This window comes from Orcinus orca, chromosome 6 (assembly GCF_937001465.1).
Source record: "Orcinus orca chromosome 6, mOrcOrc1.1, whole genome shotgun sequence".
NCBI lineage: Eukaryota > Metazoa > Chordata > Mammalia > Artiodactyla > Delphinidae > Orcinus > Orcinus orca.
The window spans coordinates 101,826,125-101,839,564 of record NC_064564.1 but is presented as its reverse complement, the minus strand read 5'-3'; the positions used below and the strand labels follow the sequence as shown (position 1 = coordinate 101,839,564).

At 43.2% G+C, this 13,440-nt stretch overlaps 1 protein-coding gene across 5 annotated transcripts in view; it reads left to right on the top strand.

Moving 5' to 3' along the window:
* The window catches only part of TNC (tenascin C), a 93,814-nt gene that overhangs the window by 58,875 nt on the left and 21,499 nt on the right, over positions 1-13,440 (top strand). For 3 of the 5 annotated variants that reach the window (XM_004269293.4, XM_033427358.2, XM_049711014.1), the window contains 2 exons: positions 7,749-8,021; positions 9,572-9,844. In XM_004269293.4, coding sequence (XP_004269341.1) covers positions 7,749-8,021; positions 9,572-9,844 — 546 coding nt within the window. The remainder of the gene's footprint in view (positions 1-7,748; positions 8,022-9,571; positions 9,845-13,440) is intronic. The other 2 variants (XM_033427348.2, XM_012532788.3) reach the window with 1 other exon arrangement.

Here is a 13,440-nt window from a genome sequence, read left to right as displayed (position 1 = left end):
AGAGCAAAGATTATTCACCACATGAGTTCACGAGGAAATCATGCCATTCAGACCACTCCAATTCCAATGCCACCTCTAGGAGAAAAGACCAGAACATGCTGGCTTGCTTCCAGAACAGTGAATGGCAGATGGCAAAAATAAAAGTAGAGTAGAGTTTAAATAAGGAATTTGGTCAACAAAAGAGTGAACCGCTTTCACTAAATCCGCGGTATCTGTGACATACACACTATGGGAAATGCTCTCTGGAATGCAGCAAAAGACAATTCTATGTGAATTCAGAAAGGAGAGCCTTGTCCATTCAAAATAGCGTTCTTAGCACATTTTGGACAATGCCTTCTCTTGAGAGATAAACTTAGATATCACAAACTGAAATTTAAAGTTATTTGTGGAGTAAGCACAGGAGAGTCTTTTCTTCTTGATCACAAAAAGGGGTCCCATATTCTAGGGCAATTTAAGAAAAGGGTTAACATTGTAGTATCAAAAGCATCTATCATTTAAGTCACTCACAGCTGAGGGAGAGTCTGTCCTCATTCCACATGAGTCCACAAAGTGTTATCAGCATGGACCACAGGAAAAGCAGTGAGCCAGCAATATCTAGTTCCCAGCCCAGCCAGATGAAAGTATACCAAAACCTAGGGAAATTAGTCAAACACATATATTTCTTCCTCACGGCTCAAGTTGGTTTTCAAAAAAAGGCAAGTGTCTTTACCAGAGGGTTAAGGCTAAAACTTTATGGATTTAGTCTTACATGTTTTGATTTTGACCCTCTAATAGTGTTTTGTTTTTTTGTTTTTTGTTTTTTTTTTTGGCTGTGTTGGGTCTTCATTGCTGCGCGTGGGCTTTCTCTACTTGCGGCGAGCAGGGGCTACTCTTCGATGCAGTGCTCGGGCTTCTCATTGCGGTGGCCTCTCTTGTTGAGGAGCACGGGCTCTAGGCATGCAGGCTTCAGTAGTTGTGGCTCATGGGCCCTAGAGCATAGGCTCAGTAGTTGTGGCGCACGGGCTTAGTTGCTCTGTGGCATCTTCCCGGACCAGAGCTTGAACCCTTGTCCCCTGCATTGGCAGGCGGATTCTTAATCACTGCGCCACCAGGGAAGTCCCTCTAATAGTGTTTTGAACTGACACACTTTCGTATTTTTTTCTTCTTGCTTTAGTAGCTGAACCTCTCCTTAGCTGCCTCACTGTCTCAAATGTGACCTCGGGCAGTGTGTCCATCTCGTGGGTAGCTCACGAGTCTGCCTTTGATAGCTTTCTTATAGAAGTTAGGAATTCTGACCACCTCAAGGAAATGGTGGTACGTTCTGTACCTGCGGCGTCTCGCAGCTTTGTCATCACCAACCTCAAAGCTTCTTCTGATTACACTGTCCACCTTCACGGGCTGATTGGCAGGCAGTGTGCTCAGACCCTGATGGTCCAAGCAACCACAGGTATTCCCCACGATGGGTTCTTCACTCTCCCTTGAACTTCCCCTGAAGAGCGTTCCAAAAAAATCAACCTTTACCCATTTTTCACCCTCCTGGTCCCTCCAGATCCTTCTCAAATTTGAGAGAGACATCCAAATCAGAGCTTGAAAACTTTAAAAAGAAAAATTCTCACCCCAAATTAAGGAACTTCTGTGTCAACCTCTTTTTTCTAAATACCCACTCACATCTGGAGTTGCTCTGTTTGTTTGTATAGAGTTAACCTGATGTGCTCTGGTTCAATTTCCAAGCCATCCTTTCATCTGATCTTGAATAATCTTTTCCAGTTCCCATTATTGTCTGCCTGTGGTCTTTCTAATCAAAGTTTGCCCATGTGTCTTATTCAAAGGGGTGTGTGCATGCCCTTGTTGTTTTCCTCGGTCAGAACGACCTACATTCTCTTTCTCTCCACCAAGATTTTAAAAGTAGTGTCACTAGCATGCAGAGAAAAAGACCCCAAAGCACACCCCAAGTCCCACACGAGAGGACCCAGTGGTCTCATCTTGTTCTTGAGACTTTTGTCTGCATTCCCTACAGACTGCTCTTTTTTTGACATTTACTCTATCAAGCATGTTTTGTCATCCACTGACATCTGTCACAAAGTGTCAGAGTCTTCCTTTCATCTATCATCTTGTTCAAATCTTGGTGCACGTGGTGAGCATTCAGAGTATTAAGTTTTTGAAAATGTCTGTCTTTCCTGGAAGCAGACAACATGTCAAGAAACTGTTTCAAAGGGTTAGAAGTGGTAAAAGAAAAACACCCCTCGCTTGCACGCAACACTGACCGGCCCCTAACTACCACTCTCTGAGTTCTCTTCTTGCAACTCGCTTTTCAGCTTGGTTGCATCATTTGGGAGACAGCTAGAGGTTAAGCTAACCTTGCAAACCCAGGTCTTATTGGGTTTTGGCACTGCCAGTCTCTGTCTGGTAGCATGAAAAGAGTCCTAACGTGCGTCCTTAATTCGGGAGATTCCTTCCACAGCAAAATACAAGGAAAAAGCAGACAGAGTCCCATTTGAAGGATTTCACTTTTTCTGTGGTTGAGGTAATTTGCCAATGCTGTACCTGAAAATTATAGCATCATTAGCTTCTCTAACTAATTGCTAAGGAGGAAATCCCATGCCATTACTTACGGCTGTCCTCTGCTTCTGAGCCAGATTCATTTGTCCTTAGAGACTTTATGGCATTGAGTTATGCTGTGCAGTTGTCCAGTTAAAGTTTATCCAGATGAGCTCCTTCTTTCCTCCAAATACTGGAGCTGCAGCAAAACAACACCCAAGTCCTTGGAAGAAAGAGTCTGCTTCTTCCCAACCCTAAATCCTGATCCTAGTATCTCAATCCTCCAGGACTGTTGCCTCTCTCTAAAATACAGTCTGGGTTGAACTTATTTTAATGTTAGTATTATTTGATAAATGTGCATGTACGTGGCCAGACCATATACATCCCAGTTGAAACTAGCAGTATAGGCCCCCTACATTAAAAATGAATTGTTCTCATCACTGATTATCTAGATTTTAAGGGACAAGAGAAACTTAACCTCAGGGGAACCATCCATCTTTCCAAATTATCCAATAAGTGAATTTCATAATCAGAAAATGCAAAGTCTAACTTCAAGTTTTCCTTTAACTTTTACATATACCAGGAATTTTTAAATAGAGGACATTTTCACCTTTATAGTCTTTAGAGTGAGATGTGGATTTTCCTATGGTTCATACATTTGGGTTTTTGACTACTACAAAGAATTTCTCTTCTGTGGATATTAACCTTTAATTTCTACAATCCAAATAGATCACAGAAGACTAAATCGGGAAACTCCAAAGTAGCATTTTCTAAGGCATGTTCAGTGGCACACCAGCAACTTGAGATGTTCAGGGAATATTCCTCAGGAAAGGTATCCATTGATAAGCTTATGAAATGCTGGGCTAAACAAAATTAAGTAGGCTTCTTTACAGAACCAGCATTCTGAGGCCTTTAAAATGCTAGTATGCTTCGTGAATCTCTAGGGTGAGATATAATATTCAATATAATGTGAAGCTATCTTTTCTTGGAACATCTTACAGAGCTAGTGTCCCATCACAAACCTTAGAAAATGTACTCTTAATACATCTTTACAATAATTCATCTACTGCTATAATGGCTTCTTCACTTTTCTTCATACATGACCAGCAAGTGGTCACGTCTCTACTTAAAAAAAAAAAATGCAAGTCCACACCTGCAGAGAAAGCAATGTATTTTCTAACATTATAACCAATGCAGGTGTGGACACAACCTAATGCACTACCTTTCTGCAAATATTCGGAGGGATTGATACTTTCATATTCTATGGGTACGTTCTGTAGAAATCCTCTGCTTCCTCTCATAATGTGTCTCTCTTTCTCTCTGCCCATGTTCCTTTCCCTCAGAGCCAGAGCCACTGCTGGGCGTATGCTAATCCTTAGCAATATTACCCCTGACAGCTTCACCGTGTCATGGACCACTCAAGCCGGGCCTTTTGCAAAGATTGTTATCAGTGTTAGGATTTCTCCCTCGCTGCAGGAGCCCCGGCAGTTCACAGTCTCAGGAGACGCACAGCACGCTCACATCACAGGCTTGGTGGAGAACACTGGCTGTGACGTTAGTGTGGCAGGGACCACCTGGGCTGGGGACCCCACCAGACCCCTCACTGCCTTTGTCGTGACAGGTACTCATTCAGAGGTTCTCGCTTGTCTGTTCAGAATTCTAAAATGGGGAAAAGAAAGAGGATAGGCATTCTAAAGGGAAATTCAACCCCAAATATAGCCTTCATTCCACATGTAAACTTCTACGTGAAAAGAAAGCAAATACTCTTGCAAAGAGAGACCTTTCACAGCCACTCTTAGGAAATGGAGCCAGTAGACTCAACAGTTGTATAAAACTGCCAGGGAATCCTGTGCCCAGTTTTATAGGTTTTCTGAGTCACGGTTTGGAGATCCTGGCTGAAGAGTGAGTTCTAAGTTACAAATGGCCCAAGGCAGGATTTTGTCCATAAGTCATGCTAGGTAAAGCAGCCCATGAACTACCTGCCCCAGAAATAAAATAATTTATCTTTTTCTTCTAAAAAAGTTACTTCTTAAGATTGACATCTACAACAGATTAAGGAAGGTTCAATCTAAGATAGCAAATAAATCTCAATTTTAATTAAACCTTAACCATTCATTAAACTCGACTTCTTACTTCTCTTTGAATTACAAAAACAAATGGTTTTCTATTTCCTTTCCTGAAATTATCCTAAATCCATGGCAAAGGATGCAAATGGTGTCAATTTACCAAGTCTCTAGCCTGAAAAGCCTCAGAAAATATTTAGAAGTCTCTTGCCTTCCACTAATGATAATTTTTAGGAGACCAACTTTGCTGGCTGATTTTCACTTTAAACCAGGCCTCTCTTGAGGTCTGAATTGCTATAAATTGCTATTTATCTACATAAGTAAAATACATTAATAAGTTCAATTACATATTTAACTAGAGGCAGCATGGTTTCCTAGAAGAGTGGGGATCTTCAGATCAGGCTATGTGGTTCCTAATCCTCTCCCACATCTTTTTAGCTACATAACCTTGGCCAGTTCTTAACTTCTCTGAACCCCACTCCTTTATGTATGAAGAGAAGATATTCAATTCACAGGCACTTCTGGCAGCCTCTTCTCAGGTATTAAATGGATGTGGTGCAATTTAACTGCCTGGCATCCCGGAGGCATTTTACAGTTGCTGGGTCCTTTCCTCTATCTCCCAACAATATGAGGAAAGTAGTGTTCTCAAAAATAAGCAATAAGAAAAAAAAAAAAAAAGGAAGAGAAAAGAAAGAAAAGGAAAAGCAACAGCCTAGATAGAAACAATAGACCTCTGCAATCATGACTTTCCTATTATTATTATTATTATTTTTCAATGTTGGGGGAAGGAGTGTATTAATTAATTTATTTACTTTTGCTGTGTTGGGTCTTCGTTTCTGTGCAAGGGCTTTCTCTACTTGTGGCAAGCGGGGGCCACTCTTCATCACGGTGCACGGGCCTCTCACTATCGCGGCCTCTTTTGTTGCGGAGCACAGGCTCCAGACGCGCAGGCTCAGTAGTTGTGGCTCACGGGCCCAGTTGCTCCGCGGCATGTGGGATCCTCCCAGACCAGGGCTCAAACCTGTGTCCCCTGCATTGGCAGGCAGATTCTCAACTACTGCGCCACCAGGGAAGCCCTTTCCTATTATTCTTAAGAGAACACTACACATTTTCAGGTAAGATCAGAGAGTAGTTATGCTTTCTGTCCAGTTAGCTAATGTGAATTCAATTGTTCAGTCTTCAGATGCAGAACAAGTAATTCCTTAGTGGGGTGAGGTGAGGAGTAGCCATGACTAAGAACCTCACTGCCCAGGAGGGGAAGCATGGCCAGCCACGGATCCCATCAGGCCCTTATTTGTAGCCTCTTGCAGGACCTCCCACAGAACAGAGAGAAGAAAGGGAGGCTGGTCTTGGGAATCCTAGATCCAGTTACAGCATTGTCTCAGCTAATCCTTGATGTGAAAAAACTCTGCATTTTAAAAGAAGCACATTTTAAAAAGAGAAAAGAAAAAAAAAAAAAAACTGAACATAAGGGACTATAAATAACAAGCCCTTGATGGACTAATTAGCCTGAACGCCCTCCTTTTCATCAGAATTCTCCGCTTTGATGGCATGGAAGTGCAAGGAGGCCAGTTATCAGAGAAAGGCGCCACTTATCTAAACAAAGCTCTGCAACAGAATTTGAAACCCTTGCCTTGCAGACAAAGAGGCCTGTTTGCACAGTATATGTGATTTCATCTTTGTCTTTGATAGAGTTATGATTTGGGGGAGATCCTTATTTGCTTAAAAAAAAAAAAAAAAGCTTCAAGACAAACACCAAGTGGTTCAAAATAAGTACTGGAAATCCAAGCCACAGCAAAATTTAAATCTCCGCTTAGGGGGTTAGGGCATTCATTTACTCGTTCTTTCAGTCACCAAACATCTCTTTTTAAACATTTTTCTTTACATTCCATGGATTAGACTCTGGGCATTAGTGTAAGGTCGTTTATCTCTTTGAATGCTTCCATTTAGCTTCAGTGAAAAAGCAGGCTCTAACCTAGATGTGGCTAAAGCAGCCTTGGCCATGGAATTCCCATCCCCAGGCCCACTTTGATGAAAAACAAACACATGCACCATGACTGTGTTTTGTTTTATTAGAGAGGAGCCACTGGACCTTCTCCACTAACGCTGCTTCTGCCTCAGGTCTTGCCAGCACCCATGGGGTTGACTAATTATTAGACTTTGGCTTAGGGTGTGGAAAGAACATTGAACCCGGAGTCAGATGATGTGGGTTGGATCCCAGCTCAGCCGCCTAGTGGATATGTGACCTTGGATAAATCACTGACCTCTCTACTTCCTTTGCTGCCACGGGGGAGAAGAGGGGGTAGTAATATCTACTTACAGTGTCATTGTGGGGACTCAGTAGGATGATGGATGTGAAGCCTTGTCAATTGGGAAGTATTGACAGAAACCAAGCTGATATAAGGTCATTCCTTTGGGGAATCCCTTGGCACCTATGAAATAAGAGTGCCTGAGACACAGCTGTCTGGTGAACGAATGAACAAATAGTGACAGAACTTACTGAAGAGCCTAACTTTATCCAGGAAAATAAACAGCAAGAGAATTAGCAAATCTTAGTATTCCTTACTGGGCCATAATCATAAGTGGTTACATTCGGACGCATGAAAAATCTTACCTCATCCCTTTATCTCAGCTGGTGAGGATGTATGTCACTAACTGGCCTATTCAACTTAATTCAAAATAGGAACTAGAAGTGGAATAGAAATATACAAAGTATACCAAAAAGGAAGTATACTTTAAAAAATAAAATAAAAAAGCTGATTTCCTTCAAGACTACAAGTTAGTGGGAAATAGACAAAGGAGTCCAAACCCAACACAAGATATTTGATTTTATCAGGAAAAATTCATGGTCTTTGGAGTCGGACCCAGCTAAAATCTTGCTCTCTCACATACTAGGCTCTGTGACTTTGCCCAAGTCAGTCAACTTCTTTGAAGCTCAGTTTTCTTGCCTGTATAATGGGAATAACATCTATCTCATAGGCTGGTTGAGAGATTTACACAAGACAACATCCTCTGGCACCCCATAAGCTCTTATGAAATATGCACTTTCTGAGTATACAACGTGTTTAATGATTGAGTGGGTATCTACCAGTGCTCGTGGAGACTTGTGCTTTCCCAGCAGAGTCAGTGCTGCTAACCTGAGTTATTTTCACCCCTCCCTTCTTTCAGAGGCCCTGCCCCTTCTGGAAAACCTAACCATTTCCGACATTAATCCCTACGGGTTCACAGTTTCCTGGATGGCATCGGAGAATGCCTTTGACAGATTCCTAGTAACGGTGGTGGATTCTGGGAAGCTGCTGGACCCCCAGGAATTCACACTTTCAGGAACCCAGAGGAAGCTGGAGCTTAGAGGCCTCATAACCGGCATTGGCTATGAGGTCACGGTCTCTGGCTTCACCCAAGGGCACCAAACCAAGCCCTTGAGGGCTGAGATTGTTACAGGTATTTTGGCTCAAGTGAGCCATTTTCTCCTCTTCCTGGTTCCCTTCCATGTAATCCATCTACGAGATCACCACGGTTTTAACACCCCTGTCCATGTTCCCTACTTAATCCATAGATGTGGCCTGTTCCATATGTCACCCCCCCCAACACTTTCTCTTGTCTTATGTCTCTAACAAGCACTCCCCTTCTCCCCCTCCAGATACGAGAAGGTCGAAATGTTTCCACTAGGCATCCCAAATCCTTTAGGCCATGTCTTGTCTGTAGCTCTTGCGTGCTTACTCCATGTCACCCTCCTCTGTGTTCATCATGGCTGGTCCCCAGCTACATTTCAGCCTTCTCAAAAGAAATATACCAACGAGTATATTTCAAAAACTTATTTACTACGTTTGTCACCTCAAAGCCTCAACTGTGGTCTTGACAAACTTCCCAGGTGGGCTTGTCATTGGAAAACCAACTGTGAACTTATACTGGTAAACACTAATATCATCGAGATTCTTCAGCACAGACTAAATGCATAATTTTCTCAACACTAATACTTCCTAGAGAAATATAGCATGAACAACTTTAACAGTCCACAATCTGTATTTCCCAAAGTCCTTCTAGAGCTTACTAACTCCATATTCAAAGGTACTTAGTGAAGAAGTTCCATGTTCAAATAAGTTTTGGAAACATGGAGTTAAACATAGTTTAACAGGATCCTTGACCACAAGGCTTTAGAGAACATTCTAATGTGCATGTTTCTCTCCAAGAGGGACTTACCCAGGCAATGTTTCCCAAACTTATTTTACAATGGATTATGATCAAACAGGAATAGTTTGCTCTAAGTGCACTTTGGGAAACTCAGCTCTAAATTTACCTTGACATTGAGTTTTGTCTAGTTAAGGCAATCCAAGATAATACCTTGGGTCTGAAGTACGTAGCACAAGAGGTTCCAAGTCTTAGTTCTACCGTCTGAACACTTACTGAATGGTTAACACAAAGCAGGCCAGTCAAGAGTAGGAGCCTTCTTTAGGAAAGCAGCTCCAAGAAAAAGACCAAAAGGAACATAACACTTGTAACATTTTAAAAGCCATTTTCCTCAGGATCAAGGGAAATATAATCAGTAGTATCATCACGGGCAGCTCTACAGATCATTAATGCTGGTTTATGTGTCTTTTCAAAAAGAAAAGATGGTCTCACAGAGCACGGGCACTCAGCCACTGGCGGACAGAGAGCAAATGTAAACAAATTACCGACTTTGAACTTGTTTAATAATGCATGGGAGGGGCCACTGCTGAGTCCAGATGTGGATTTACAGAATTGCTTTTAGACAAAACTCACACATGCAAGCACCCACTTGGCTTGTATTGAATGTGTCAACTCCATCCTTTCCCTCTCCTAGATCTACTAGACATGTTCGTGTTTGATAATTTTATTTTCGGTATCTCAGGACACTTCTACCTCTGAGAGCTGGGGCATCACTCCATATTGATACCCCCACTGGAGAGAAGATTGCACGGGCTGCTGAATGATATTCTCTCTCCTCCTTCCACCATTTTCTCCCCCTCTAGAAGCCGAGCCAGAAGTTGACAACCTTCTGGTTTCAGATGCCACCCCAGACGGTTTCCGTCTGTCCTGGACAGCTGATGAAGGGGTCTTCGACAGCTTTGTTCTCAAAATCAGAGATACCAAAAAGCAGTCTGAACCACTGGAAATAACCCTACTTGCCCCCGAACGTACCAGGGACATCACAGGTCTCAGAGAGGCCACTGAATACGAAATTGAACTCTATGGAATAAGCAGTGGAAGGCGATCCCAGCCAGTCAGTGCTATAGCAACAACAGGTACCGTATATAAATGGGAGAGAATAGAGAAAAGTTCTCTGTTCCTCTTCTCACAGGGCTGGGAAATTACAAGAGCTTCGGATGCAGACAAGCTTGTGTTTGAATCCTGACTCCTGAGTATAGACTAGGTGACCGTGGCTAAGTCTTTACGCAAAAAGTACGATGCCACTTACTTAATAGTGTTGTGAGGATTAAATGAGATAATTCATGGAAAGCCCATACAGAGGCCCTGGCACACAGCAAGGGCTGAGCAAATGAGAGCTATTAACATTTTTATTATTGTCATTAAGATAGTCATTACAATCGTTGCTTTTCTCTTTTTTTTAATTCCAAAGGCCCTTCCTTCTACCTATTATCATGTTTTATCCAGAGGTATACTTCCTTGTTCTTTGGTCAAATGTTCAGACTATGCAGGGAATAATGGAGAAGTGGTACCTCCACCTATAAAGATTAATACTTATAAAATGCTATGTGTGAAATGGTCAGTATCCTGATCAAGAAGGAAAAAAGAGGAGGCTGGCACGGTCGGCAGGCTGCTCCTCACGAGGCTCAGTCATTTTATCTGATGCTCATGGCAGCTCTAAATGGCACTGGAGGGAGAAATGAAAATCCTTTTCAATATGAGTTGTTTCGAGGAGAACGAAAAAAGATGGTTATAACATGACTGTTTATAATGATAATACTAAGACTAACATGACTCTTTAAAGAGAAAAGGAATGACCTTCAACAGGTAGGGTGAATTCCTTCAGGAAACTGAGGCAGGTACAGAAACGGAGCATTTGCTAGAGACCACTGCTTCAGAGGAACCAGGGGGAAGAATCACAGAACCACAGGCGGAGGTAGAAGGGACCTGAGAAATGATGTAGCCCAGACTCTTCTGTTTGTGCACGAAGAATCTGTGGCCCAAGAAGGTGAAGTGATTTGCCTAAGGTCACACAGCCAGATTTGGGGTAGAACCCAAATGCCAAGTTATTTTAATATTATTAAATATAAGTGGGCTAGGTGACAGATAACCAACGAATAGACACACTTGCCATCTCTGACAGGCAAAGAGCATAACACTAGCCAAAACCTCCCCTTTGTCCAGAGATGAGTATTTTTTGATGCCAAATTTCAGGACCTAATGAGCTCCGAGAAGCCACTAGTAGAAATCATACTCAGTATTTGTCGACATGCAGCAATTCAGCCAGAAGAAATACCCTGTTTCTTATTAACACAGACCCTATCCCAGGGACGTGGGTCCTTGTCTCCTCTTCCCTGTGGCTTCCCGTAAAACCACTTCAGATCAGAGGCAGAGGCTGATTCTGCCCTTGGTTTATGAAACACTGCTTTTCAAAGTTTACTTCTGATCACTGGTTTTGTTGTGCTGATCTTTTTTTTCTAGAGGTTCCGCAGTTCTAAAGCAAAAATGAAAACAAATAATCATGAGTTTTTGGTTTTTTTTTTTTTTCTAAGAACAAGAGAAAAGAAAAGGCCCTCTAGGATGCCCTTTCTTTGATTTTTTTCTCCGGGGCCTTGTGTCTCACAGCCGAAGAGAAGTGTGTGCGTTGGTGTATGCGTGTACACACGTGTGCTCCGGTACCTGGCAAGGACGGGAGAGGTGACTCTTGATCACAGCAGACGTGCAATTTACCTCATCAGCTTCGTAAAGTTTCCCTTCTGTGTTTTCATTCTTTCTCCTTGTAAACCCTTCTCTCTGTTCCTCTTTTTCCCTGTAAAAGCTGCCGCAGGTTCTCCTCTCACTCCCTGAACATGAGCTGGCAGCCCTGAGTGCCCCAGCGCCAGGGAGCGTGGGTAGAAGCAGTGTAGCTGAAAGGTTAAGCCTGCAGCCTCTGGGCAGATCCCCTGGAGTCGGATCCCTGCTCTACCTCTTCCCACAGCTATGTGAGCGTGAGCAAGTCTCCTTCCCCTCCCAGCCTCAGTCCCCTCATCTGGCCAATAGAATTTAACTCCAAGGTCAGCCATGAGGTTCAGGTCACATCATAAATGTCAAGTATTTAGTTTCCTTGTCCACTGTAACAATATTAGCTAATATTATGTTTGGGTGATTTAACATACATTTTATTTTTTTATTTTTATTTTTTTTGCGGTATGCAGGCCTCTCACTGTTGTGGCCTCTCCCGTTGCGGAGCACAGGCTCTGGACGCGCAGGCTCAGCGGCCATGGCCCACGCGCCCAGCTGCTCCGCGGCATGTGGGATCCTCCCGGACCGGGGCATGAACCCATGTCCCCTGCATCGGCAGGCGGACTCTCAACCACTGCGCCACCAGGGAAGCCCATACATTGTATTTTTTAATGGCCCAGTTGGTTCAAAATTCAAAAGTTAAAAAAAAGGATATATAGTGAGGTCTGTGTCCCTTCTAGATAGAACAACTGTGTCCCTGACACCAGTTGTTCTATCTAGAAGCAGTCAGTATTACTACTTTCTTCTGAATCACTGCAGAAATATGCTATACAAACAGATAAGATTAGACATAAGTCTACGTTCCCTTTTTTTTTCACCTTTTTCTTTTGGTGTGGCGGTTAACATACCCACTCTTCCACACATTGGGGGGGGTGTGTGTGTGAGTGTGTGTGTGGGTGTGTGTTCCTTGCTTATTAATAGATCTCAGAGATAATCCCATATGCCTTATTTATTTAACCATCCCCCTACTGACAGACCCTTAGATTATGGGTTGTTTCTTTCCTCTGTCAATCTCTGCATTTGCAGTGGCTCCTCTTCCCCTCCGTGGTTTGAGCCACTTCTTCACAGTAGCCTGGGCTCCGCTTTGGGAAGCCCAGAGTTGCCAGGAGCTTCTTTTGCCTCTGGAGAGTTAAATGCCAACATGCCTCTGTATACCATCGGGACGGTCCCCAGAATAGACAGAAAGTGGTTCAAAATCCAAAACCAGAGTAAGATGGCTCACCTCGGGGGTAGTGAGGACCCTGAAACGCTTCTTTAACCTGCACCATCACCACCCCCAAACACCCCCAAAGCCAAGGGGGCAGCCCCTCTCCCAACTCCCAGAATGTGCCCCCTCCCACTCTACCTCACTTCTCCCAGCCAGGCAGCCTCCCAGCTCCCCCGCTCAGTTGCAGTTCAGATGGACTTAAAACCACACACCACACAGCTGCAATGGCATCGTGTCTGGGGACCTGGGTCAGCGGGTCTGCAGAGACACGTGCTCAGAAATCCTCCCTTCTAAGTGAAACAGGCTCCTTATGCCTAGTGCCTTTGCCTCTGACTCTCATAAAGTGTAAACTATCGATTACAGAGCATGCACTTCATGCCACACACAGCAGGGCAACTGACACACTTTACCTCACTGATTCACGTGACACAGACAGTCTAAGCGTCACATTCAGCCCCATTTCACAGAGGCCTAAGGGGCTAAGGTGTTTTTAGCTAGGAAAGCCAGAATGGAATTCAAACCCAGGTCGGTGTAACTCCAAAATCCTTGCTCTTAAATCACACTGGCTACAATAATCGTCCCCTGAGCTTATCACGATTCACATATTAAGTATTGAATAAAAATATGTCGAAGGGAGAATTTTTTAAATGATTATTAATGATCACATCATTAAAGACATTTGCTCCAGATTTGGGGAGTCAACAT